General features: G+C 50.3%; 2 protein-coding genes across 3 annotated transcripts in view; one reads left to right on the plus strand and one right to left on the minus strand.

Annotated features, from left to right (window-relative positions):
• Window positions 1–16,599, plus strand: LOC123621806 (MRN complex interacting protein). Of its 2 annotated transcripts, XM_045527729.1 has the most exons (8): window positions 80–98; window positions 311–619; window positions 3,068–3,127; window positions 6,687–6,775; window positions 12,450–12,525; window positions 13,675–13,823; window positions 14,494–14,578; window positions 15,892–16,599. In XM_045527729.1, exons 2-8 carry the CDS (start codon window positions 581–583, stop codon window positions 16,387–16,389), a joined length of 996 nt encoding a protein of 331 aa, XP_045383685.1. In that variant the 5' UTR covers window positions 80–98; window positions 311–580; the 3' UTR covers window positions 16,390–16,599. The 2 variants fall into 2 exon arrangements, with proteins under 2 accessions (XP_045383684.1, XP_045383685.1); XM_045527728.1 differs by lacking the exon at window positions 311–619 and having other exon boundaries at window positions 1–98.
• The window catches only part of SQSTM1 (sequestosome 1), a 13,712-nt gene continuing 2,750 nt past the window's right edge, over window positions 16,578–27,539 (minus strand). Inside the window, exons 3-8 of the mRNA XM_045527727.1 lie at window positions 26,989–27,218; window positions 26,756–26,897; window positions 25,637–25,717; window positions 19,227–19,441; window positions 18,685–18,880; window positions 16,578–17,439 (exon numbers count right to left, since the gene is read on the minus strand). Of these exons, the coding sequence (XP_045383683.1) occupies window positions 17,282–17,439; window positions 18,685–18,880; window positions 19,227–19,441; window positions 25,637–25,717; window positions 26,756–26,897; window positions 26,989–27,218 (1,022 nt within the window). The 3' untranslated portion in view covers window positions 16,578–17,281. The remainder of the gene's footprint in view (window positions 17,440–18,684; window positions 18,881–19,226; window positions 19,442–25,636; window positions 25,718–26,755; window positions 26,898–26,988; window positions 27,219–27,539) is intronic.

Genomic DNA, 27,539 nt, shown 5'->3' on the forward strand with positions numbered 1-27,539 from the left:
CACGCGTCCGCGCGGCGGCTACAGCGTCCGCAATGGCGCCGCCTCAGCGGGCCCGGGTCTTGCGGTGTTGCAGCTGCCGCCTCTTCCAGGCGCACCAGGTCGGGCGGGCGCAGGGATGGCAGACGGGGTGCGTCGGAGCCGTGGGCGCTTTCTCATGCGGCTGTGGGATATGCCTGGAGCCCAAATAACCAGGCAGTGGTGGTCGTGGGATAGTCACTTGTTACCCAGTGAGGGCAGCGTCTCAGTGACGTCGCTTCCCCATGACGTCGTGCTGAGCATTGCGTTTTCGTGTTTTTGCTTGTTCTTGTAGGAACCATAGGAAATGGTTTCTGTAGAGGCGACCTCTCGTGAATTATCCCAGATAGTCGGGGGACCCGGGTTGAGGATGGCATCCCGTGTGCAGAACCGAGAGTGGCTCTTTCTCCGTTTAAATACAAAGGAGATGACAGTTTTTAGAACTGGGACTAGAGAAGAAACCGCGCGGATGTGCCACTGAGGCGTCCCTCGTGGGCGCCTGGGCGCCCTCTGGTGTCCATCGTGGCTTATCCTCCGTCTTTATTCCCGTGGCGTGACGGACCTGATGCCTGCGGGCCCGAGAATAAACCACGGACACCTACAGGTGTTTTGGTTTGGTTTGGTTTGGTTTGGTTTTAAGAGACAAGGTGCCCCTCCGTCGCCCAGGCTGGAGTGCAGTGGTGTGATCACAGCTCACTGCGACCTCAGACTCCTGGGCTCCAGAGATGCTCCTGCCTCCGCCTCCTGGGTAGCAGGGACTGCAGGTGCGAACCACACCACGGGCCTTGCCTGGAGTATTTTAACCAGGATAGTCTGTATTTCTAAGACGTATTTGCTTCCCTGACTTTCAACATGAAAGATAGAGGATGTCATTAACCTAATCTTTCAGAAAAGAGTGTTCTAGAGATTGTTCTCTGTCTCCCTGCTTGATGTCACCTAACACTGCCGTCAGCGTATCCACTTCTGATAGTTCCTCCTGCTAGTTACCTGCTAATCTGCTATGGCTTGAGAAAGGATAGCATCAAACTTACTTAGAATGTTTGTTAAAAAGTCAGGAAGGGGCCAGGCGAGGTTGCTCACGCCTGTAATCCTAGAACTTTGGGAGGCCAAGGTAGGAGGATCCTTTGAGGCCAGGAGTTGGAGGTTGCAGTGAGCTAGGCTGACCCCACGGCACTCACTCTAGCCTGGGCAACAGAGTGAGACTCTGTCTCAAAAAAATAAAAAATAAAAAAATAAATGCCATCAATAAATGGCAGAGCTAGGCCTGTACAATTACAAAGATCCTATTACTTATCTCTGCCTTCTAGCCCTGGACTAGGGAGGGAGACACTGTGTCAAAAAAAAGTCAGGAAGGGCTGGGCGCGGTGGCTCAGGCCTATAATGCTAGCACTCTGGGAGGCTGAGGCAGGAGTACTGCTTGAGGCCAGGAGTTTGAGGTTGCTGTGAACGAGGCTAATGCCACAGCACTCTAGCCCAGGCAACAAAGCGAGACTTTCTAAAAAAAAAAGTCAGGAAGGTGTTGAGTATGCATCTGAAAGCTTGCATTTAATACTGAGACTTTGTAAGGGCTATTTTAGGGGCTCAGATTTTTTGGACTGTCCTAGGAGTTGAAAACAAATGGAAGTCATTTACATTTTAAAATTCCTACACATGTCTAATAGTCATTTTCAACCCTAGGAAATGTGACTTAAAACCAAGAGGAAGTTAAGCCTTTAATAGCAAGTCTGCTACATACGAGGCATTTTACATATCTCATTTAATTTCAACAACCTCTGAATTAGGTATCATTCCCATCTTATAGAGCGGCAAATACTGAAATCCAGAGAAATCGAGTGATTTCTACCATTAATAAATGCCATCAGGCCAGGCATGGTGGCTCACACATGTAATCCTAGCACTCCGGAAGGCCGAGGCAAGAGGATCGCTTGAAGTCAGGAGTTCGAGACCAACCTGAGTAAGAGTGAGACCCCGTCTCTACTAAAAATAGAAAGAAATTAGCTGGACAACTAAAAATATATAGAAAAAATTAGCCGGGCATGGTGGCTCATGCCTGTAGTCCCAGCTACTCGGGAGGCTGAGGCAGGAGGATCACTTGAGCCCAGGAGTTTGAGGTTGCTGTGAGCTAGGCTGATGCCACGGCACTCACTCTAGCCCGGGCAACAGAGTGAGACTCTGTATCAAAAAAATAAAAAAATAAATGCCATCAATAAATGGCAGAGCTAGGCCTGTACAATTGCAAAGATCCTATTACTTATCTCTCACCAGCTTCCAGAATTAATCTATTACCAGTTACTGCATGTCCTTCCAAACGTTTTAAAGATGCATTTCTTACTTGCATACTTGCACAGTATTTTTATGGTGTTTTAAAGTAGAAGGTGAGAAGTAGAATTGCTATGTCGTAGGATATAGCCACTTAAATTTTTAATAGATGCTGCTTGTCCTTTGCGTACTCCACAGAAAACCTGCTGGTTTTTGTATTAGGATCATATTAATCATATTAATTTTTATGAATAAACCTAGACATGTTTGTTGATGGTAAGCATGGTATTTCATTACATCTCACTGGTGTCCCTTGGTAACATTTTCTTTGTGGCTGTTACAAATGGACTCTTTTCATCCATTATCTAGATATTTGCTTTTATAAAAGCTATATTTTTTTATTTTTATTTTTTTTAGAGACAGGGTGCCTGTTCTGTCACCCAGGCTGGAGTACAGTGGCATGATCATAGCTCACCGTAACCTTGAACTCCTGGGCTCAAGGGATCCTTCCACCTCAGCCTCCCGAGTAGCTGGGACTACAGGCCCGCACCAGTGTGCCCAGCCCAACTTGATTTTGTTTCATATGGATAGCCAGTTTTCTCAGCACCCTAATTAAATAGTCTGTTCTTTCCTCAAGCTTAGATGCCACCTTTATAATATACTAAATTTACACACATACGTGTTGGTTTATTTCTGGGCTCTCTTTTCCATTGATCTTTTTAAATGATTTCCAGTCCATTTGTACTTTGTTTTAAATAATTAGCTGAGTTATATTTCTGAAATTTCATTATAGGTGAAAAAGAGTGTGAAGTGGACATGCAAAGCTTGTGGAAAGCAGCAGTCCTTTCTGCAGGTGAGTCCTGACAAACAGAGAGCAGGTGGGGCCAGCCTGCAAAGGGGCTGCCCGCGGAGCTGCAGCTGGCACCATGTCCTCTCTCGCAGAGTTCACCAGGTACAGAGCGCCTGCTTCCTGGGCTCCGGTTCTTCAGGAAGTAAAATGGGTGGAGCAGTACCTGGAAAGTCACTGTCAAAAATGTTTCTTCATGTAGCAAGTGTCTGTTGAGTACTTCCTATGGGCCAGGCACAGGGAAACAATGGAAAGTGAGACCGTTGTCATTCTTGCCCTTGCAGATGCACTTGTGTGGAAGGGGAAGAGAAAGGAAACATAAGTGAAAACTAGACCGAGCACCATGAACAGGAAGGTCGGGCGGGGCCTGTCAGAGAGAACAGGAGAATCAGCCCCAGCAGGAGTGGACAGTGGGCTGTTGGTAGAGCCGGGGGTGTGGGAGAGGGTGGGTTGGGAAGAGGAGGTGGTCAGGGAGCACAGGCCGGCAGGAAACATGTTGTAAATGCTCTTATCTAGCCTGCTTTTTCCACTTGACATTGAGCACATCTTTTCAGGTCTGTCCGTCGTGTCATACTAAGCTCTTCAGTCCCACAACCTGTACCACGTCCTGCTTTGTTGGACCTGCCTTTATTCACCTGCTCCAGCCCCAATGCCGCATCTCCCGCCTCATCTCTCCTCCCTTTTTCTCCTCCTACAGCCACCGTGGCTTTCTTTCTCCCTCCTGGGGCCTTTGTGTTCGTTGTTGGGGCTCCCCTCCCTCTTGTAAGTATCCTGTGGGAAATTATGTGTCAGTGTGACGTGTGAGTATTGTCCCTCAGACTGCACACTCCGTGAAAGCAGAGCCGTTTCATATTTCATGTACTGATGCATCCGCAGCACCCAGCACAGTGCCTGGCACATAGCCAGTGTTCCATATGTGTTTGTTGAATGAATACGTAGTCAGTGCCACACTGATAGGCATTTACCTTGATTTTCCTTTTCACTGTTATACACAGCTCTGCAGTGAAGCTTTTCAGTTCACTTGACCAACTATTTACTGTTTCCTTAGGACAAAGTCCTAGAAGTTAAGTTGCTGTTTTTCAATCAAGTTTCTTTTAGTTAGTTGCAAATCACAGACAGAAACACTTCAGAATGGCTTCAGCAAAGGGGAAAGAAAAAAAAAAAAAGAATGTGCTGGCAAGGAAATGAAGTATCTTAGAGAATACAAGAGCAGAAATTTATCCCTGACCCCTTAAAGAACTGGCCCCGAGAACTGAACGGCTGCCAACAAGCCAGGCCTCAGCTTTCCCTTCCCTTCTGCTCCCCTCACCCAGTTTCTCCCTGTATCTTTCCTCCCTTTACTCTTCTCCATCCCTTTCTGTTTCTTCCTAGACAGTTCACAGTAACATTTTCTGCTGGGTTCATAGAGTCTCATTTCAAGCCACCTGGAATAGCTGAGTCCCAGTGATAAACTCTTGGGAGAAGCTCTAGTCCAGTGAACTGGGATTGGGTCTCAGAAGACAGGGACTGGCTCGTCAGCTAGGCAGACGCTCCACATAGTCACTGCAGCGTGTCTTAGATGTCGTGCGCATTTCTGAATTCTCCTGGAGGAAGGTCTGCCTTCCCTCATGCCTCCATGCCTGTGCCATGACACGTGACTTGCTGCTGACGAGGCTGCAGTGCCAAACACATACCAAAATGGCAGTGGCTTGACACAACAGAAGGTGTTTCTCTTGTTCTCAGAACAGTCCTGAGAGGACATTAAGGTCTGTAGGGCGCTATCCTTGGTGTGGGATCTCAGGGACCAAGGCTGCTGTCATCCTGGGGCTCTTGTATTCCCTGAGGCTCATCTGCAACTGCCCCAGCCACCAAAAGGGGCAAGAGCATGGAGGAGCTACCTGAGAAGCTTTTAGGACAAGGCCTGGAAGCAGACAACATTCCACTGGAAAGAGCCTGGTCTCATGGCCATCCCTGATGGCAGGCAGACTGGAGAACGAAGTCTAGTTTTGTGCCCACACAGGGAGAATGCATTTCGGTATTCAGCCAGCGGTTCTGCCCTCTGGGAGAGCACACCCCTACCGGTCATGCCAGATCGAGGTTTTCGGTCTTTTTCAACTTTGCCACTCCTCTCCAGTTCTTCTCCTCCATTCACCTGAATGTGCTCCAAACAGGACTACGCTCCCCACTCAGCTCCCCACCCATCCACTAAAATTGCTCATGTCAAAGTTGACAGTGATCTCCGGGCTGCTAAAAATGATGGTTGGTTCTCAGTCCTCACCTGACTTATTGGCTCTTATGCACCATGAGTCCCCAGGAATTCTGTGCTTATGAGGCATCTAGAACACTCTCTGAAATTATCGGGGTATGGTATCACTCACCTATAGTCCCAGCTGGTGGCGAGGCTGAGGCAGGAGGATCACTTGAGCCCAGAAGTTTGAGGTTACCATGAACTGTAATCACACCACTGCACTCTGGCCTGGGCGATAGAGCAAGACCGTATCTCTAAAAAAAAATTTTTTAATAAAGAACGCTCTCTGCAGATGGGGTGGTGAGGAGCAGCAGACACGTGTAGTGTGTGTATCTGCTCACAGATGTGTTCCTTGTCCCATCACTCTTCACGTACAAAACACAGGTTCAAAGATCAAATTATTAAGAATTTCAAGATGGCAACAGCAGAGCAGGTATCAGGCCCGTGACGCAGATTCTGCCTGTGGTAGGGCCCACACTCTCAAGTTTCAGCTCTCCCTGTCTTCCCCTAACACCACTCAGCTCCAGCCACACTGGCCTCCTCACTGTTCCTCCAAAATGCCAGGCTCAGGGGCTTTGCATTCTTTTCCGTGTCATTGCTTCTGGGGGAATGTTCTCCCCCCCAGACAGCTCTGTGGCTTGCTCCCCTGTATCTTCCTGTGTGTGCTCAGATGTCACCATCTCAATGACCCGTGCCTTGACCACTTTGAACAGCCCCTGTAAAATTGTGAATCTGTCCCCAGCTGTACCCTACCCCTTTTCATTGCCTTGTCTTTCTCGGGAGCACTTACCGCCATCTGATTATTGCCTGTGCCTGCTCACACACTGGGATGTGAGCTCTGTGATGACAGGGAGTTTTGTCCTCTGCTGTATTGTCCACACCTAGACCAGGGCCTGGTACATAATACGTGCTCACTAAATATTGGCTGACTTAGTGACTGCTAAGTGGAAGAAAGTATCTCATTTTATTTTGTATTCTTTTGATTGTCAGTGAGGGTTAAGTATTTCATACATTTCTTGGCAATATGCATTACTTTCTTGTGTAGTTTTTGTTCACGTTCATTAACCATTTTGTGTAAGGCTTTGAGTTGAGTTTGGCTTTGATAGGTAGAGTTCAGGGCACCAGTTGGGCAGCCAGATAGACCTAAGCGTTTAGTTACAGAGCCTGATAGTTTTTAAATCATTCTAGAAATAGTGGTCAGTCGTGAGGATTCTTGCATGCTGCTTTAGGCATCTTTGGGCCTTGCACCTTTGTCTTCCCTGAGGTGCATCTCAGGTAGATCTGTTTCTCAGCATTCTGCCAACACTTTTTAAACTTAATATATTTTTTGTTTCTCAGGCTTACGGTGAGGGCTCTGGTGCTGACTGTAGACGTCACGTTCAAAAGTTAAATCTACTGCAGGGACAGGTTTCAGAACTGTCACTCAGGTATGGTTATTTGAGAGGAGCCTGGTTTTCTTGCCCCGTTTTCATATTGGCTGAATGGTGGATACAATGAAGTCCCTTACTTCCATGTCTTATCATGTAGCAATTAAACACCCTGGGAAATCCTCCCACTGAAAATAACTGAAAAATGCTGGCTATAATGTTCTCAATGCACTGATGAACAGATAGGAAAGTAACCCTCGAGGTCAAAAATGAAGTAAAAGCCAAAATCCAGAGAGGAAGCACCTGAGCCACTGCGGTGAGTGGAGGCTCCGTGTAGACAGCTGGGAGGGTGCGGGAGACAAAAGACAAGGCCTAGGGCCTGTCAGTGTGGGGAGGTCAGCTGGAGACTTCTACACAAAACCGTCCCCAAAGGACTGCACCCTCAGTGCACAAACACACCCACCCTGCAACACGTAGTTTGCCTGTTTTGACCTTGGCTATGGCTAAAGAGGGGGAAATACCTCTCCAAGATTTTGGAAGCACAAGGAAGATGCTGCATGATTTTTTAGCCTTTTACACACACTGTATAAAAAGCCTCAGCTGAGAATTTTTCAATTGTCCCAGAAAGCAGAGGTAAATGCAGCTGCTCTCTGAAGCAGCACATCTTCAACCCAGGCCTTACAGAATTCCCACAGATAAAGTTCCAAGTCACATATACTCAAGGGTTAAAAAGCATTAAACACTCAAGGAAACATGTCACCATGAGCAAAAGACAGTAGAAACAATAATCAGAAAAGTCAGATGTGCATAGACTTCAGAATACATAATAATGCATGTTTAATATATTTAACAAAGTAAAAAAAGGGGTTTGTAGGTCAGGTGCAGTGGCTCACACCTATAATCCTAGTACTTTCGGAGGCCAAGGCAGGAGGATTGCTTGAGGCCAGGACCTGAGCAAGAGCAAGACCCTGTCTCTACAAAAAAATAGAAAAATTAGCTGGGCATGATGGTGGGCACCTGTAGTCCCAGCTACTCAGGAGCCTGAGGCAGGAGGATTGCTTGAGCCCAGGAGTTTCAGGTTGTAGTGAGCTATGATGATGCCACTGCATTCTAGCCTGGGTGACAGAGTGAGACCCTGTCTAAAAAAAAAAGGAAGGGGGGTTTATAATATGAATATATATATAATATATGAATATATAATGTGAATATATAATAGCCAAATATATTTGAAAAGGAACCAAAAAGAGTTTATAGAATTTAAAAGAACAATTATTGAAATGAAAAATTCAATGGATAGATTAAATACAGAGTGTTCCAAAAGTCTCCATACAAAGGAAAAATTTTATAAAATTTGTAATCAATATTTTGTAAATAAAGGTACATTTAGCTACAATTTCCCTTTTGCCCTATGTATGGTGACTTTGGGGACACCCTGTAAATTAAATGCTGAAGAGAGACTTAATGAAATGGAAGATAAATCCGAAGAAATTATTCACAATGCAGTATAGAAAGATTAAAAAGTGGAAAATATGAGGAAAGTTGAGAGACATAGAGGATACTGTCAATGGAAAAGAAGCCAAACTCTGTAAAATAATTTAAAGAGGTTTATTTTGAGCCAGATTTGAGGACCATGACCTGGAGCCACACCCAAGAAGCCTTGAGCAAGTGGACTTGTGGCTGGGTTACAGTTTGGTTTTAGACATTTCAGGGAGACAGGGGTTACAGGTAAAGTCATAAATCAATACATGGAAGCCATACATTGGTTTGGCCCAAAAAGGTGGGCCATCTTGAAGGAGGGGCTTACAGGTTATAGGTAGGTTTAAAGATTCTTTGACTTGTAATTGGTTAAAGACATGAAGCTTTTGTCTAAAGGCCTCGAATGTTTTAGGATAAGTAAGTCTGTTAATCTGAGACAAGCTACTAGACATATTTGTGTAAATTGAGGACCTGCAGGTTTGTCTTGCATAGCCTTAGGCCTGTTAATGAGTTACAAATGATATCTCAGCCGGGCACGGTGGCTCACGCCTATAATCCTAGCATTCTGGGAGGCCGAAGCAGGAGGATCGCTCGAGGTCAGGAGTTCGAGACCAGCCTGAGCAAGAGCGAGACCCCGTCTCTAATAGAAAGAAATGATCTGGACAGCTAAAAATATATAGAGAAAAAAATTAGCCAGGCATGGTGGCTCATGCCTGTAGTCCCAGCTACTCGGGAGGCTGAGGCAGAAGGATTGCTTGAGCCCAGGAGTTTGAGGTTGCTGTGAGCTAGGCTGACACCACGGCACTCTAGCCTGGGCAACAGAGTGAGATTCTGTCTGAAAAAAAAAAAACAAAACCAAAGGATATCTCCAAGAAGGGAGGGGGGCAAAATGAGGCATGTCTGACCTCCCTCCTGGTGGCAGGCAATTTAGTTTTAGGATATCTCCTTGGGTGGGGGTGTCCATTCAGTCAGCCAGTGGTGGGGAAGCCTTAAGATTTTCTTTTCTTTTTTTTTTTTAATTATTATTATTTCAGCATATTGTGGGGGTACAAAAGCTTAGGTTACGTATATTGCCCTTGACCCCCCCACACACCCCTCCCCGAGTCAGAGCTTCAAACATGTCCATCCCCTAGACAGTGTGCATCGTACTCATTATGTAAGTATATGCCCATCCCCTCCCCCAACATCTGCCCGACACCTGATTAATGTTATTCCTGAATGTGCACTTAGGTGATGATCAATGAAACCAATTTGGTGGTGAGTACATGTGGTGCTTATTTTTCCATTCTTGGGATACTTCACTTAGTAAAATGGGTTCCAGCTCTATCCAGGAGAACATAAGAGATGCTATATCCCCATTGTTTCTTATAGCTGAGTAGTACTCCATGGTGTACATATACCACATTTTATCAATCCACTCGTGTATTGATGGGCATTTGGGTTGTTTCCACATCTTTGCAATTGTGAATTGTGCTGCTATAAACATTCAGGTGCAGATGTCTTTATTATAGAATGTCTTTTGTTCTTTTGGGTAGATGCCCAATAATGGGATTGCTGGATCAAATGGTAGGTCTACTTGTATCTGTTTAAGGTATCTCTGTATTGCTTTCCACAGAGGTTGTACTAGTTTGCAGTCCCACCAGCACTGTATGAGTGTTCCTGTCTCTCTGCATCCATGCCAACATTTGTTGTTATGGGACTTTTTGATTTTATTTTAGTTCACAATACAGAGAAGCGTTCTAGCAAGAAAGAATTAAGAGAATGAGGCCAAGGCAATATGGGAAGAGTGGAGCATTTTCCAGAATCAAAAACTTAACATTCTTAGACTCAGGAGACACAATAAATCCCAAACTGGATAAAACCATTGTTTTATTTGCAAATAGCATGATTTGTGTATGTAGGAAATCCTAGTGAATCTACAAAAAAGCTACTAGAACTAATAATTTAGCAAGATCAGAAGGACATAAGATTAACATACAAAATTAAATTGTATTTCTATATAAACGCAGTGAAAATTGGAAAAATGATTTAAAAAATCAAATATCATTTATTATAGCACCAAAAAATTAAATACTTACATCTTCCAAGAAACTGAAGAGATAGGTAATATATATGTATATTTCTTTAATGAAGTAGGGATAAATATACTAAAAATGTAAAAGATCTGTTCACTAAAAACTACAAAGTATTGCTCAGAGAAATTAAAGAAGATTTCAGTTAATGAGATATAACATGTTTATGGATTGGAAGACTCAATATTGTTAAGATGTCAGTTCGTGCCGATCTATAGGGTCAACCTAATCCCAGCCAAAATTCCAGCAGGCTTTTTTTTTTTAATAAATCGACATGCTGATTCTAAAATTTATATATAAATGCAAAGGACCTCGAATTGCCAAAATAATTTTGATAAAGAAGAACAAAGGTGGATGACTTCTTTAACCGGAGTTTAAGATTCACTGTAATGCTACGGTACTCAAGGCAGTGTGACATTGGTGAGAGGCTGGACACACGAATAGCGTCAGCGGGCTAGTGGACGAGCTCGGTGTGGTGCGGCCGGACGACAGAACATCACGGAGCAGCAACGGGCGGGGGCGGCTCTGGAAAACGCTGCTGAGTGAAGGAAGCCAGACGGGGAGAGCTCACGCCTGCAGCCTCCTGGGGCCTGGAGGAAGTCGCTGCACAAGTACTTGGGGGAACCGTTGGGGGTGATAAAAATTTTCAATATCTTGATTGAGGTGCTAGTTAAAAAGTATTTGTCAAAACTCATCTAGCTATGGATTTAAATTGGTACTTTTAAAAATTTTTGTTTTGATGTAGAAATTGGTACATTTTAGTATGTGTTAATCATACCTCAATAAGTTAATTTTAAGAGTAAAAAAAGATCTGCCCTTTAACAACATCATAATGAACTTGCAGAACACGGAAAACAAAGGGAAGAGCTAAAACGCCCCCAGAGAGAAGAGAGCTCACCTACAGAGGGAAACAGACAGCAGCTGCTCAGTGGTGACTTCAGAAACAAGCGGACTGTCTTCAGGGTGCCGAGAGATTCCTGTTAGTGGGATTGTGGAGCTGTTTTGTTTTGTTTTTTTTTAATTGAGACACAGTCTCGGTCTGTTGCCCTAGCTAGAGTGCAGTGGTGTCATCATAGCTCACGGAGACCTAAACTCCTGGGCTCAAGCCATCCTCCTACCTCAGCCTCCCAAGTAGTTAGGACTACAGGTGTGTGCCATGACTCCTGGATAATTTTTCTGTTTTTAGTAGAGACAGGTCTCACTCTTGCTCAGGCTGGTCTCAAACTCCTGACCTCAAACGATCCTCCTGCCTCGGCCTCCCAGAGTGCTAGGATCACAGGCGTGAGCCACCACACCCAGCTGCGATTGCGTTCTCAGTCATAGCAAGGTCAGCAGAGTTCCGGCCACACTGCTCACCTGAACTCCTGCGTATGGGCCATGTGGCAGGGTGGGTGTTTTCACGTGTGTGATCTCATTTCGTCTTCGTAGTAGCCCTGTGAGGACCACCTACTTCTTTCCACAAAGAAACTGAGGTAGACGTGCCCCCATGTGGTGTACAGCATGAGGTTCACTGGAGAGAGTTCCAATCTGACGTGTGACAGCACTGTCTGACCTGGGAGAACCTGGCCTTGGCGCTCACCCCCAGTTCTCCTGCAGTAAATGTCCTCACTGGCTGTCCAGCCCAACTTGGGACCGCAGAGGCTCCTCCCCTGCTGGCCCTGGGAGGCTGGATGGAGTCGCTGTGATGGGGCAGGCTCAGTACAATTCCTTCTCTCTCGTCGTGGTTGAGACATTCCTCTGTTTGTTCCAGCCCTGCGCAGGGCACATGCCTGTACATTGTTTTGTGTATCTTTGCTGTCACCTATGCAGTGTCAGCCCCATGTGTGGATGAGGAAGCTGGGGTACGGTGATGTACCCACAGTCCCACACAGCTAGTCACTGGCCCAGCCAGGAAGCAAACCTCCCATCTCTCGAGGTCAGGGGCCCGCCTCTCTGTCCGTGTCATGTTCCCTACTGACGGGCCATTACCAGCCCCAGCAAGAGGAAGCGAATGGCCCCTCTGCCCGGCCTTCTGAACTGCCAGAAGACAACTGGCTCGCATCAAGACAACAGAGATGTCCGTCCCCAGGGTCCCCTAAACAGTCTTTGATCTCCATCATCAAGTCCTTGCATCCTGCTGATTTCACGTCTTCCTTGTGCCTCATCATCCTGGTCATTTACAAAGGACATATATATCTTTCCCTAAGGTCTCTGGAAGGACCTGTAGGTGCCAGTGAGGAAGAAACTGTGGGCCATCGGCAGGCTGAGAACCTGAGTCTGCAGGTAAGCCCGCGGCACACCTGGTGGCTCTGGGAGACAGACGGGGTTCCACTTATGTATCCACTAGTCATCGTGCAGCACACGGTTGCTGCCGAAGGATAGGCACTTGGCCTAAACAGGGAACCCACAAGCGACTAAACCTGTCCCCCTTGTAAGGGTGGAGGAAGCCAGGGGTGCGAACCACTCCGGCTCTCTGTGGAAGCACTTCCTCTTCCGTCTGCTTGGCGAACCCCTGAACTTCACCCGAGCTTTGGTGGCGCAGCACTCTGGGTGCACCTCTGAGGGAAGGCGCGGCTGTGACTCACGCCTGGGGCTCCATCTTCCCTCGCTCCAGACTGCGAGCCCCTCGGGAGCGGGACTCGCAGCCAGTGTTCTGTCCCCAGCACCCAGGAAGAAGGCTGGCAGTGATGGGGCCAGCGTGTGAGGGCGTCAGTGGGGAGGGGTGCCCTCACGACAGCCAGGCTGCTGTGGGCGTATGGAACGCTGTGTCCTGCCAGGACTCGGGGATGTGGGGACACCCGCGTCCCCGAGGGCAGTGCCCTGCTCGCACACTGGTCATGGGATCCTGCTGGCAATGTCCCCTCACACCCAGTCTTCGTATTTTTATTCTAAACAGAAGGAGGTGCTCTTCTGGCATCTTTATGTCTGTGCTTCCAATCTGGTTGGTCCATTTACAGGCTTAATTTTACATCATTTTTATTATAAAAAATGCTTTGTATCCTGAAGTTTTCACCTATATATATCATTCTTTGTTGCTATATAGTTTTTAATGATTTTCATTCTTTAAAAGCATTTCCAGAATACAGTGGATGTACCCATATTGATTCCCCTCAGTATGAGGCATTTAGGTTGTTTCCACACTTTTGCTCTTACGAATACGTTTGCTGTTATTTATAGCACTGGGACTAGCATCTCAGTGTGGAGCTGCTGGGTCAGGGAACACAGGCATTCATGAGGGTCTTGACAAGTTGTGCCGTCCTGCCTTCCCAAGGCCTGTGTCCTAGGATTGTGACCCCACCCTCCAGCCAGATGCCTTTCCTGAAGTCAAGGTAGCCATGGGTCCTAAGAGCCTCAGACCTAAGAGTTGGGCTGGGGATTTTCAATAAACCTGCCTCTTTCCAACTCTGACAATCAACTTTCCCAATCCTGTAGGAAAAACCACAGCCCTCGGAGAGCCGCTGGCTGAAGTATCTGGAAAAGGACTCCCAAGAGCCAGAGCTGGAAGGAGCGTGTTTCCACAGACAGCCCTTATCCAAAACAGAGCCAGACTGCCCCTTCAGTCAAGACCTGCCGAGAAAAAGGTGCCACGCGTGCCTCCCATCCACCCCTCGTCCAGTGCCACGCTGCCTTCTGCAGCGGGGACTGATGAGCCACTGCTAGCTGTCGGCCGGGGGCGGGGGGGGGGACCTGGGTGGTGAGCGCCAGCAGGCAGGAAAACTGGGGCAGCCACTGTCACTGCCAGCCCCTTGGCCTGGCTGGGCACAGGCTGGGGCCCCCTTTACACTGCCCAGGTGGTTCTGTCTCAGACCGGACTGACCTCAGGGAAGAATCCAAGGGCAGGGCTCACAAAGTGAAGCATGACCAGGGTAGCTGATGGACCTGGGAACTTTTAGCCTAGCAAAGACCTCACTTTCTGGAAAGTTCTGCTCTGGACTTCCTCTGTGCATTTCAGTGAGTTTTCTGGAGAGATTGCCTTGGGCTACGGATCTCCGGCGCTCTCGGGTAGTGCTTTTGGGAGGTACATTCTAGTTTCAAATAAGAACATTGTCACAACTACGTGCTGCAGAGCCGAGAAATGGATGGCCAGGCCTGGGCTGGCCTGGGCTGCAGTTGGACAGCCGAACTTGCCAGCTGGGAAGCTGGAGGCAAGAGAAGACTCCCACCTGAGCTGTTGGGCCAGGTGCCCATAGAGTCAGGCTCTGGGGGCACCATTTGACAGCAGGACTGTTGACAGCACTGTCCCTCTGCCAGGAAATGGAGCCAGAGCACAGTCCAGCCTCCACGCAGCCTTGATGTCCAGGGCTTGGGCGACTCTCAGGTCACCTTGGAACCCCAGGTAGGTGATGGAGGACAGTATTTCTCTGTGGTCCCAGTGACCACTGAGCATCCATGGGACTTTTTATTGTCTTGTTTTGTCAACAGTTGGTGGAGTGTAAGGTTTATACCCTCAAAAGCCCAACTTCCCGCCTGAGGTTCTTGTCTTTTCTGTTTAAAGCCACCTCCTCTATGGTCTGTACCCCATTTCCCTCCCATCCTCTCTGTGATGTTAACTCAAGGCCAGAGGGCATCCCTGACACCTTGGAGTCAACTGAAGTTGGCCAACAGGGATTTTCTGAGTCAGGAGGGGGCACCTTTGTTCAGTGGCCGTCAGAGGGCCCTCCCTGGATTTCTGGGAAAATGCTCCCTGCACACCTGCACTTCCCCGGGGGTGCACTCTTGCACATGAGACCCTCTTCACTTGGGATGTCTTGTTCCTGATGCTTCCACCCTGGCAGGCCCCATGCACATTCAGCCTGAGCCAGGGGCACTGCTGGGCGTCGGTCACTGTCAGCCAAGGTCTGCCTTGGTCAGCCCCAGACCGTGCAGGGAGCGCTGGCTCACAGCCAGGAGGCAGAGTGCAAACCTTGGTGTTGCCACCAGCTAGCTGGGTGACCTCAGGTAAGTGTGTGGCCTTCAATCTCCAAATCACAGAGGAATGACCACAGTTACCGAGTCTTTACCATGTGCCAGTCCCTGGGCTGCATCATGGCGTTTCACAGTCCCCACGAGCCTGTTGCTTTGTTTTAACGGTGAGGAACTGAGAGGCTTGCGAGGGTCGAGGGAGGTCACAGCAAGTGCAGCACAAGCACAGCCAGCAGCAAGCGTCAGCACTGCAGAGCCGCCATGTTGCCTGGGGGCAGTGCTGCAGGGACGTCCTCCGCGCTGCCTTCCAGTCCCGCTGTCGGCCCCGACACCCAGTCTTCAGCAGACCTTTGGCTCCTGAGGCAGAAGTCAGGGCCCTGCACTTACGTCCTATCCCGCAGGGAGCTCAGCACCATTCCCGGAGCCATCCCATCCCTCTGCAGATGGTCTCCGGGGCTCCCCCGGTCTCACCTCCTCTCAGGCCACCCGACCTGATGCTACGGTCCCCAGATGGACCACCTGATGGCAGGAGAATGTCTTTTTGTGGACAGCCAGGCTGTGCGATTTAGCAGAGGCACTGGGGTGAGGTGAAGAGCGTTTATTCGCTTTGCTTTGCTGACCCTCAAAGCCTGTTCCCCACCTGTTAGCCTGCAGACCCGGAAGTAGGCGCAAGGCAAGGTGGCCACAGGGGGCACTTACAGATGTTCTCACTAACGAGGGTGTGGTCTTCTCCCATTTCTCTTTTAGGGCTATGCTGGCCTGATCGGGGAGGTGGAACAAGACAGCCACTGCCGCCAGCACTCCGTGGGCTGCAGCGCCAGTGAGCCCGGTGCTCGTCCGTGGGAACTACGGAGTCCTGCCCAGCACGTCAAAACCACACCACCTGAGTGGGCACGATTTCTCCTGTCGCCTGGGGACAGCTCACATGTGGATACAGAGCCGCAGAGACCACGACAGAGGGGCCCCAGCCCAGCTGGTCCGGCACAGGTTGAGCAAGGGACCCGCAGGGCCCAGACCCCAAGGGAAGGCCACCTCAGGAGCCTCACCACTACTGTCCAGCCTCCTGGGGCCACACACGCCCCCACATCTGGATCTGAGAGGCCCTGTAGGAAGGCCCCTGGGCAGCTGTGGGGCATGGGGACTCCTCGGGCAGAGAGTGGGTCCCTGGTCCAAGAGGCACAGAAGCCCCCACCACTGCGACTATGTGACCTCTTTGCAACTGGGGAGGACTTTGATGATCTGTGAACTGAAACTAGCATGTTACCAATTGAGACGCACGTACTACTCGAGCCCCTTTCCACTGGACTTCTCTGCCAGGGACACGGTCTCCCAGGTGCTAACAGGCATAATGCACAAGAAGGACCGACAGTAAACATCACTGTCTAACAAATCATTTCTCTTGTTGCAACTGACAGTAAGGACAACATTGTTGATTAAAGTGCTGATACCATTTAATTACAGGTTGTTTACAAATACGGAAACAGGATGGCTACAGAGAGCTCTTCTCACTTTAAAAGCAGCTGACGCGTTTGGAAATGAGAGAACTGAACTATTGTGGGGTCAGGAGACGGGAGCAGCGCTTGTGCACAGCATCGCGCGAGGCCTTCCCTTCCCGGTTCCCCAGTGGGCGCCCACGGCACGGGCTGCCCCACCTCCCAGCTCGCCTCCACTCCCCGATAGCACGTGGGCTGTACCTTACCTAAAATCAGAATGTATCAGGTTTCTAGCGGAAAATCAGCTCAGTACTATTAGTTACTTAAAAAAGAAAAAAAATCAGAAGGCCATTAGGCAGGACATTCTGGGCTGCAGGTGTACCCCTGGCAGGGGTGGGGGGGCAGGGGTGCGCTGCGGTGAGCCTGGCAGCCTCGCAGAGACCAGGGCCGGGGCCTGCTGCGCCCCGGGAAGCTGCGAGGACCCCGGGCACCCAGGGAGGCCAGGCTCGTTCCTCAGACGTCAGTGCGCACACTCGGACCCTCCCCTCGTGTCACTTGCTCTGCTGCCTGAATGGCTTCATGCACCCCACCCCCCGATTCTGGAAGAAGAAGGCAGAGAAACTGGCCCATGCAGAGGCCTGCGTCACACTAGCTCAACACAACTATGAGACCAAAAAGGAGGACACAGAGGTGAACGGAAGTGGTCACAACGGCGGTGGGTGCTTTGAATACTGGATGGTGTCCAGAGCAGCTCCAATGTCGTAATTCTTGGTCTGGAGGAGCCTGGTGAGCCAGCCACCTTCGTCGGAGAACCCCATGGACAGCATCTGGGACAGGGACTCGATCAGCCTCGGGTCAGCCTCTGCCAGCAACAGTGAGAAGCCATGAGCAGGCATCGCAGAGCCCCAAGTGCAACCCAAGGCACAGACGGCACAGCCCGGCCTTTGGCCAGGAGTCCCCAGTGCCCGCCAGGGGCCAGCCCTGCCCCAGGATCTCAAGCCCTCCCAGAGGCAGCGGCTGCCAAGTGTTTTCTGGAAGGGCCAGACTGTAACGACTCCTGAATGGCTGTGCAGGCTCTGCCACCACAGCACCAAAGCAGCCGCACAGTGTGGAAGCGAGCATGGCTTGTTCCAATAAAACTTCAATTATGGACACTGAAATTTGAATTTCATCTAATTGTCACACGTCGTTTGATTTAAAAATATAAGAATCAGGCCGGGCGCGGTGGCTAACGCCTGTAATCCTAGCCCTCTAGGAGGCCGAGGCGGGTGGATCACTCGAGGTCAGGAGTTTGAGACCAGCCTGAGCGAGACCTCATCTCTACTAAAAATAGAAATAAATTATCTGGACAACTAAAAATATATGTAGAAAAAATTAGCCGGGCATGGTGGCGCATGCCTGTAGTCCCAGCTACTTGGGAGGCTGAGGCAGGAGGATCGCTTAAGCCCAGGAGTCTGAGGTTGCGGTGAGCTAGGCTGACGCCACGGCACTCACTCTAGCCCAGGCAACAAAGTGAAACTCTGTCTCAAAAAAAAAAAAAAATAAGAATCCCTCTTGGCCCACAGGCCATAGTTTGCCACCCCCTGCTCTGAGGCAGAGAAGATACATACCAGTAGCCCAATGGTTGGCTCACAGAGTTGCTCAACACTGTTTATGTCACTGCCACATGATAATAAGGACCCCAAACTGGTGTCAGCTGTCTCTTTTATTCAGAGTGACTGACTGCCAGTCCCCACCCCACTCTGCTGCTTTCCAAACCACCCGCTTCACATGGTGGCTCCCTGCCTGGCTCCTACAGGGATCTTGGCCGTGACACCCCTGCTCTAAGGTCAGCCCCTGCCGTGCGGAAAGTGAAGATGGCGTGAGTCCAGTGCCAGCAGGAGCCAGTGCCAAACCCAGTGGTGCCTGCTTCATTCCTGGTCTAAATCTGAGCTCATTTACTACCGCTCAGTGTAAACTCTAAGGACAAAGCCGACTTCCAACCTGTGTCGACAGCCGAGCCCCGCAGCAGAGAACACCCGATCCTTTGATCTGTGCTGCTGAAACCACAAGGTGACAGGCTGCGCTGGAAAAAAGGCAGGAATACAAAACCTCCCACATCACTTGCCTGGTGGAAGATGTGGGTACAGGGCAGCTTCCTTCAGCCCTGTGGGTCCTTCCTGGGAAGGGTCCAAAGAGCTTGGCCCTTCGGAGTCTGGCATCTGTAGAGACTGGAGTTCACCTGTCGACGGGTCCACTTCTTTTGAAGACAAATGGGTCCAGTCATCATCTCCTCCAGAACAGTTGTCAGACTCCATCTGTTCCTGGAACAAAACTCACTATGAGCACACAAGGGACGTGGCGGCAGGCCAGCCTGACCACAGCACCCGTTCCTGGAAGCGTCAGCGTGTGCACGCACGTGCGCCGGGCACGCAGGCAGGGCTGGCAAGGAGCACAGCAACGGTGAGCCACTCGCAAACACCAAGTATATTTGTCCTTACAAAGTCCTAGCAGAAGGTTCACAGTGACTTAAGTGCCACAAACAACTCTGCAACAGCACCAGGGACCCTCGGGCTGCATAAGGGGGGCTCCACAGAGGCTGGGGATGAGGCAGCAGTGGGGGCAGAAAGCGCTAGGCAGTGACAGGTGGCAGGAGGGGAACAGGCTTGCCTCAGGCTGCCCCACAGACTCCAGTTCGATCTTTTTCATTTGCTCTGCCAAAGACTGCTCAGTGTTCTCGACGTTGCCCTCTGGCTTGCTGGGGTCAGAAGAGCAGCTACTTGGCTGGGAGCTGCTCTTCTCCTCTGTGCTGGAAGTCTCTGGAGAGATGGGCATCAGGCGGCTTCTTTTCCCTCCGTGTTCCACGTCAATATCCACTTCAATGCCTAGAGGCCAGGGAAGAAACAGAAAGCCAGAGATGTGCCTGCAGGCAGGGCAGGGGCATGTGGGGACCGCAGGCTCACCAAGGCCTCCTGTTCATCCCCACAAGCCTGTGAGGGTGGGGAAGGTGGTACTCACCAGACGGACACAGACGCTGGGCTCTACCACAGAGCTCGGCCTGGAGCCAGGCAGCCAGCGTGGGACCCGCCAAGACACAAAGCCGTGAGGCAGAAGGTCCCCTGTGATTTTCAGGGTCCCGGGGGCTGCCTCTCCCAATATCCTGGCCCCAAATCTCCTTGGCTTCTACAAACACTGTCCCAATATGTCCACCATGTTGGACCTGTCTCTTCCTCCAATTTAGTAAAACATTAACCTCAGCTGACATCCAAGGGCAGCTTCTGAGCCACAAAGTCCACAGAGGCCTTGTTCGCCCGACCCACGCAGAGCAGGCTGCATAGGAGGCTGGGCCAACCACTGTAAGCAGGGCGAACCACACACGACACGTGGCCAGATGCCCCCGCTGCGGCGAAAACCAAGTGCCACGCCACACTGGCACACAGGGCTTTGTGCTATGCCAAGTATGTTTTCTTTCTTTTTATTTCAACAGATTTAAGGATACTAGTAGTTTTTGGTTACAGAGATGAATTGCATAGTGATGTCTAGGCTTTTAGTGTACCGATCGCCCGAGCAGTGTACCCTCGTACCCCACAGGGCAGGTGCACACGTCCCAACACTAGCGTGCCGCTCGGGGAAGCAGGCAGACCCTGCCGGCACAGCGCGGCCCTGAGGCTGGCGGCACGGGGCAGCCTGCACACTCGCCAGGGACCGCCGGGAGAATCACCTGTGCTGTTTTTTAAATTCAGATTTATCCAAGAACTTAGCACCAACAGTTCCCAGAGGCTTCCGGAGGCTTCGGTGCATACGCCCTGACTCCCCCATGCCCTGCCCGCACCCTAGGGCTCCCCTGTGGCTCCCTAGGCTCCCGCAGCTCTTACCTGATGCTCCAGTTTACATCTGTTTGTTTCTTACTCTAGACCAACATTTACCTCCCCTTCCCCTATCCTTTTTATAAAACTCAGTTTTTCGGTTAAAGCAACATTCTGTGTTTATGAAGTACTACTACATAAATATTCTTTGGGCCAGACACGGTGGCTCACGCCTGTAATCCTAGCACCCCAGGAGGGCAAGTCAGTAAGATCCCTTGAGCTCAGAAGTTCAAGACCAGCCTGAGCAAGGCTGAGACCCCATCTCTACTAAAAAAATAGAAAAATTAGCCAGGCACGGTGGCATTCACCTGTAGTCCCAGCTACTCAGGAGGCTGAGGCAGGAGGATTGCTTGAGTCCAGGAGTTTGAGGTTGCTGTGAGCTGTAATGACACCACTGCACTCTACCTGAGACAACAGAGACACTGTCTCAAAAAAAAAAAAAAAAAATGTTGTTCTTTGCTGGGCCAAGCAGTGGATGTGACTATGCCCTCGTATAGATTTTTGTTTTCCTGCCACTAACAATGCCCTCTTTTTTCATTTGCTAACTTTCCCCATTTCTCCAGCAGCGTCTCTACAATTTTCTACAAGGGCAAAGCAGATCAGAGGCCCCATCAGTTCCGGTGTTTTCCCTGGAGTGCCCTGCAGCGCACAGGCTCCTGCTGCAGCCGGGCCGGCAGCACCCGGGCGGGCGCCTGGCTGTGTGGCGGAGGTGGCCATCACCTGCACCTGGCAACCCCCTTTCCCTCTCTCCTGTGTGAGCTCCCGTGTTTCCCGATACCTCTGTTCTTCATCCTGCGTTCATTTCTTCGTTTGGTTCCAGCCAAGGTTAACACGGTTCTGCTCTCGTGTTTGATCAAAGCTGAGTATAGAATTCTAGGCTGAAAACCCTCTTTAACTGACTTTTGAAGTCACCAGTTGTTCCACTGTCTGCTGGCTTCCCATGCTTGCCCTTTGTACCCACAAGCGTTGCAGTAACCCGCAGAGTTTCAGGAGCTCCTCATATGCAGGGTTCTGGCGTCTGACAACCGTAAGCTTTGCTGTGGGACCTTTCTCAGTCATTGTTCCAGTCATTCTGTGCCCCTTTCAGCCTCGAGGTTATCGACAGTGCCAAAAAACTGTTCTGCATTCCATGTTCATTTCCTCATTTCAGTTTTCTGTTCTCTTTCTGGAATTCCTATTCATCCTATATTGGGCTTCTAGGATTAATCTTCTACTAATTTTCTCATCTTTTCTCTCCTATTTCTATTTATTTTGCTTTTGGAATAGCTCCTTGAGACAATTTTAGAATCTAAGCCTTCTTAAATTTTTAGGTTTTTTTTTTTCCTGCTGTTTTTTTTTTTTTTAGACAGAGTCTCGCTCTGTTGCCCGGGCTAAAGTGAGTGCCATGGCGTCAGCCCAGCTCACAGCAACCTCAAACTCCTGGGCTTAAGCGATCCTTCTGCCTCAGCCTCCCGAGTAGCTGGGACGGGGTCTCACTCTTGCTCAGGCTGGTCTCGAACTCCTGACCTCGAGCGATCCACCCACCTCAGCCTCCCAGAGTGCTAGGATTACAGGCATGAGCCACCGTGCCCGGCCTTCAAGAACTTTCTTATTGTGTTCCCTTTGTTCCCCTTTTTATATTATCCCACTCCTTTTCACGGATAAAATACTCCTTTATATCTCATTCAGGACACTATCACTCCGTAAGGCCTTCTCTTCCATGTGCAGAGGTTCTCCTTGGATGGCTGGTGACTGTGGCTGTCTGAGCCTGGTGAGGCACTAAGAAGAGGCCAACAGGAAGCCCTCTCTGTGGGGCCAGGGCCAGCCTTAGCTTCCCCTCTGTAGGGTGACTGCAGCCCAGCTGGTGGGTGCTGTAAGACTCTTCTGGGGCATTCAGCCTCCCTCAACAGGGACTCCCCATCTCCTGTCTGGCCAAGGAAGCAGCTGCTAGGCCCACTCCTCGCTCATGATGCCCAGTGTCTGGGCTGGTGCATTCTGCTATGTCCCCAGTATCCCACGGCCAAAGCTTCCCTGGGTCAGGTGCCCCTGGAATCAAACATCAGGTCTCCTGCAAGGGTGGCAAGGGCCATTACCTGGCTTAGTGGGGCCTCGGAGTCTCTTAGTGACCCTTACTAGAGGTTTTCAACCTGTCCCCTCATAGCCTGGCCGTGTCAGTCCCACCTCTTGCCTTTCCTGGCACCTGAGCAAATGCTCTTGCCTTTCAACAGGGGCCCCGTGCAGGTCTCCGACACCTCTGGAGTTGCCTGCCACCCCGTTCATTTCCTGTCTTCCAAAATATGACATCTTCTTATCTTTTCCTCTCTCTCTTTCCCTTTTTCTTGTCCTTGTTGCTTTATACCTCTTTGTTTAAGCCTTTATTGTTGTTTTAGTAGCGTTTGAGGGGGGAGCAGAGGTAAAAGCAGGCTTAACTACAGCTGCCTTCATCTGTAGTATTTAAATCGTTTTTCTTTTTTCCTTCCAACTTTTCTTTATGAAGCAAACAAAAGTTGAAAGAATAGTACATTTTTTAAAAATGGATGAGTGATTGAACACTTCTGTAAACAGAGCAGAGAGATTATACAGGGTGTCCCAAAAGTCACCATGCAGGCCAGGCACGGTGGCTCACGCCTGTAATCCTAGCACTATGGGAGGCCGAGGCGGGAGGATCACTCAAGGTCAGGAGTTCGAGACCAGCCTGAACAAGAGCCAGACCCTGTCTCTACTAAAAATAGAAAGAAATTAGCCGGGCATGGTGGCACAAGCCTGTAGTCCCAGCTACTCGGGAGGCTGAGGCAGGAGGATCGCTTGAGCCCAGGAGTTTGAGGTTGCTGTGAGCTAGGCTGACGCCACAGCACTCTAGCCAGGGCAACAGAGCGAGACTCTATCTCAAAAAAAAAAAAGTCGCCATACATAGGGAAAATGGGAAATTGTAAGCCATATGTACCTTTGTTTACAAAATAGTCATTATGAAATTTTACAAAATTTTTCATTTGTATGGAGACTTTTGGGACACCCTGTAGAATTAAAGTTTCTCCAACTTGAATAAACCCTGAGATTTCAACCCAGAGCTTACAACACTGGACAATGGCCTGTGACCTGCTGCCCCCAAAGCCTCTATGTGTGGGTGTGTTGATCAAAGATACTGTGACCATGAAGGGCCATGCTGCTTTATGTCCTAGATGTCAGTGACTGTGACCTCCAGGCCAAGAAAGCCCTGGGCCTCAGTGGTGGACTCACTCAGCTACTTCTCGTAGCACCTACCAAAAAAGGCCTTGGCTCTGAACTTGAAAGTCACCGCTCCCTCCACACACACACTGCCACCGGAGCTTGCCACTGACTCGTTCCCCCTGGGCCCCTGCTCTGGGAACAGTCCCTTCTAGGCAGTTACCATGTGAGTCATCCTGCTTTTAGTTCCTCATAAAGAAAGGAAAGAAAAATACCCGTGACTTTAACAACAGAGTTTCAGCCACTCCACGAATGGCTCTCCCCCCCTGAAGCCACCCAGTCTGTTTTACTGACACAGTCCTTGTTTTGTAGGGCTCCAGGCTCCCCCTAGTTAGGAGAAAGCAACCCCATCCACTTTAAAGCCTTTAGCCTTCTCCCAAAAGGCCTCTAAGCACTTCCAAAATAATGCCCGTGTCCTGAGTGGGGAGTCCAGGTCAGTTCTGAGCTACTCCACCAACACAGGCGCCAGACCCAGAGCCACCTGGGAAAGCTCCAAAGCAAAAGGCCCAGGCCCCATCCGCACCCACTTACAAGACCAAGGCAGGCCAGGGCTGGCGGCTGTGCTGTTTCAAAGTCCCTGCCTGAACCAGACTTGGCTTTGTGGCTTTCCAGCATACCTCGCCTTCATTCTTTTAGTGAAGGGCTTTTATTCTTCATAATAATTTTAATCAAGTTTCCATACGCCAAAATATATATCCCAAAAAACCCTTCATTGGTGATTCTGATGCTCACCCAGGCTTGAGAATCACTGTTCATTTGTTTCCTCCAGACAAGCTGCTCAGGGTCCCTAACAGCCTATTAGCTGGAGAAATAGGCCTCAAAATTCAACTGCAAAATCTTTCAGACTTTTACCATGTCCCGAGTGAATGGCAGATGGGGTTTGGGCACAGCCTATCTCACAGTTACACTCTGATCACTGCTCCACCTCCTTGGAAGGCATTAAGAATAGCAAGTTTTTTCTCATTCTCTCAAAGCCTCTAACTCCAGTACAGAAGCCATGTGTGGTCTGAGCTGTTTAATTTAGCAGCAGCAATGCCAAGATGTCACTGCTGCCTCAAAGCAGAACAAGTGGGGTTGAAGCAGATGGCGGTCATGCCCTGTAGCCACAGCAGGGGGTGGTAGGCGGGGTCTGGGCACCCCTCCCATCAGCATTCCTGAGGGACATTGGACACAACCTTTGGACAGGCTAGGTGGACACTACCTGCCACTGCAGTCACAAAGATGAGCTCTCTCTCCTAGTCTGCAATCATGCTCTCTCACAACCTTGGACTGGAAGTCACCTTCATGAGCTGATTCTTACTGCCACAAGCCTAACCCTGCAGCACCCACCTCCAGGCCTTTGCATGAATGCAGCAGGCCCTTGCTAAAGCCACAGGAGTGTATCTCAGAGCCTGTACCTGAGGTCAGGTGGCACTACTCTGGGGGTGCCCGCTGGGGTTCACCCACACCAGCAGACCTAGTCTGCAGTCTGAGGCACTGTGTCACGAAGAACACCTGCCTCCACTGCTCCCTTCCCCCGAGCTCTGGCACAGGCCCAGCACTCAGAAGCACCCAGGAATGGTTTTTGGGTTAGAAACAAAAAGGAAGAAAAAATAAATGGCATCTCAGGTAACCACTACTCAAGTCCTCGAGTCCAAATCTCAAGGCTCAGTTTAGGGGGAAATGCAAACTGTTACTCCCTCAGTAAAGGACAGTTAGAAGGTGACAGGCCAGCCCTACAACCATAACCCAGTCAGTCTCCCTGCTGGGATTATCCCAGCCAAATGCTGGCTGATTCCACTTGAGTCCACATGGAAAGCTCGAGAATTTGTCAGTGAATTTACCTTGAATTGCCTGTGGTCCAGCACTTGGCAAAGGTTGATCTGAGGCAAGAAAACCTCACAACAGTGTCAAGGGCACGTCAATTACCCATCCCTCTGCAGGGATCCCAGGTGAAAGTTACAGACAGTACGCACTGAGTTACCGCAGCCCTCAGCTGGCCTTGAGGGACAGACAAGGAGGCTCACTCACCCAGGGGGCCGAGGGCGGCTGCTACACTCTCTCCCACATTCTTCAGGAAACTCACGCTGGGATCCTCAGATGGACCAGAAGCTTTGATTTTTTAAAAACAAAAAGGTATCTTTAATTCAGTGCCTTTGATACCTATCACCTTCCTGCCAAGGTCCCTGTCATCCCAGGTGACCTCCACCCCCCAGTAACATCATCATCTTCCTCCCCTCCCTCCCATTGTGCACCCTCCTCTACATGGGCCACTCCACCTTCTTCTGTGACCCTGGTGCTCAGTTACCCCACAGGGGCTCAGTACACATGACAGGGAAGTACCGACCACATCCTAGATATGTTACTAACTCAAAGTTAAACAAACATCCTCATCTTTGTCCTAAAGGATGAGGTGAATCAAAGGACACAGTAAGCCGAATAAAATCAGAATCTAAAAATCTAGAATGCAAGGCCATGGGTTAGTTTTTAACTTTGAGACTGTTTTTGAAAGACTTGAGCAAGGCCAGGTGTGGTGGCTCACATCTGTAATCCTAGCATTTTGGGAGACTAAGGCAGGAGGATCGCTTGAGCTCAGGAGTTTGAGACCAGCCTTAGCAAGAGCGAGACCACGTCTCTACTAAAAATAGAAAAATTAGCCAGGTGTGGTGGCACATGCCTGTAGTCCCAGCTACTCAGGAGGCTGAGGCAGGAGGATCACTTGAGCCCAGGAGTTTGAGGCTGCTGTGAGCTATGATGACACCATCACACTCTAGCCCGGGTGACAGAGTGAAACACTGTCTTAAAAGAAAAAAATAGACTTGAACAACTTTAGCTCTGATTTTCCTGACAATTATCACAAAAGAGAACAGAGTGCACCGCAGAGATCTAGGGGAAGGGCCTCCCTGCCCGGACCTCAGGGGCACCTCCAGGGCAGCCTGGTGAGGTGAGAAGAGCAGTAGCCTCAGGCACTCAGGCACCTCAGTCGCCCCATTTGTGAAGTGGAGATAATACTCCCCACTGTACAGGGCTCTTGTGAGGATGACAGGGCGTGGCGGGAATTCAGGACGTGGGAAGGCGTGGCACACAGCCCTGCACGCGGGGCTGCCTGGAGACTCGCCAGTCAGAAGCCAGTTCAGACACAAGCCTCACCTGATTCCGCGGGGGGGCTGGGGCGGGCATCCCCTGCTCGAGGAGGACGTGGGCTCCAGTTCCCTGGTGGGCCCATCTCCCAGCCTGGCCACCCGAAGTGCCCGTGTTTCAGCTTCCGGAGCCAGCGGCTGTGAGAGAAGCCCTGGGGGAGGAGTAAGCAGAGGGCAGGGCCGTGAGGGGCAGGGGCTCCTGACACCCTGCGTCCCCCCAGCCTGCACGGAGGGCCTGCTCACCTCAGAAAGGTGCCCGGGGGGACTGGGGAACGCAAACTTGGTGTGCGCCCTGTGCAGGCCCTTCCCCTCACAGGCAGCACAGAGGTCATAGTCTGGGCAGACGCTGCACTTGTAGCGGGTTCCCACCACAGGCCCGTTGCAACCATCGCAGATTACATTGGGGTGCACCATGTTGCGGGGTGCCTCCTGAGCATATAGGGGGCGGTGGTCCCGCCGGCACTCCTTCTTCTCTGCAGGGAGGGTGGAGAGAGCCATTAGGGCAAGGCCCCCTGGAGACCTCCCCCTCACCAAGTCCACACAGAGTTCAGTTGCTCAGGTGACAGCAAAGAGCAACCAAGAGCCTGTGAGGAGGTTCCCTGTCCCAGCACCTGTTAACCAGGCACCTGTGGCCCAGGCAGCAGACAGGCAGCAGGGGGCCAGGTCTGTACACCTTGGGCCTTGCTCCTACCAAGGCTCCCAAAGTTGTCCCCAGTCCTACGGCACCAGGCCCCATCCCTATGGTGATCATGGATTCCTCTTTCTCAGGCCAGGTGCAGTATTTGTTATGTCCC

This window comes from Lemur catta, chromosome 16 (assembly GCF_020740605.2).
Source record: "Lemur catta isolate mLemCat1 chromosome 16, mLemCat1.pri, whole genome shotgun sequence".
NCBI lineage: Eukaryota > Metazoa > Chordata > Mammalia > Primates > Lemuridae > Lemur > Lemur catta.

What these genes read in the sequence shown, in the direction of transcription:
- LOC123621806 (XM_045527728.1), top strand. Translation starts at nt 33, where the DNA reads ATGGCGCCGCCTCAGCGGGCCCGGGTCTTGCGGTGTTGCAGCTGCCGC. An exon ending in CAAGACCTGCCGAGAAAAAG is followed by an intron (nt 13,824 to 14,493) that starts GTGCCACGCGTG and finishes TCCCTCTGCCAG; the next exon opens with GAAATGGAGCCAGAGCACAG. An exon ending in AGGTCACCTTGGAACCCCAG is followed by an intron (nt 14,579 to 15,891) that starts GTAGGTGATGGA and finishes TTTCTCTTTTAG; the next exon opens with GGCTATGCTGGCCTGATCGG.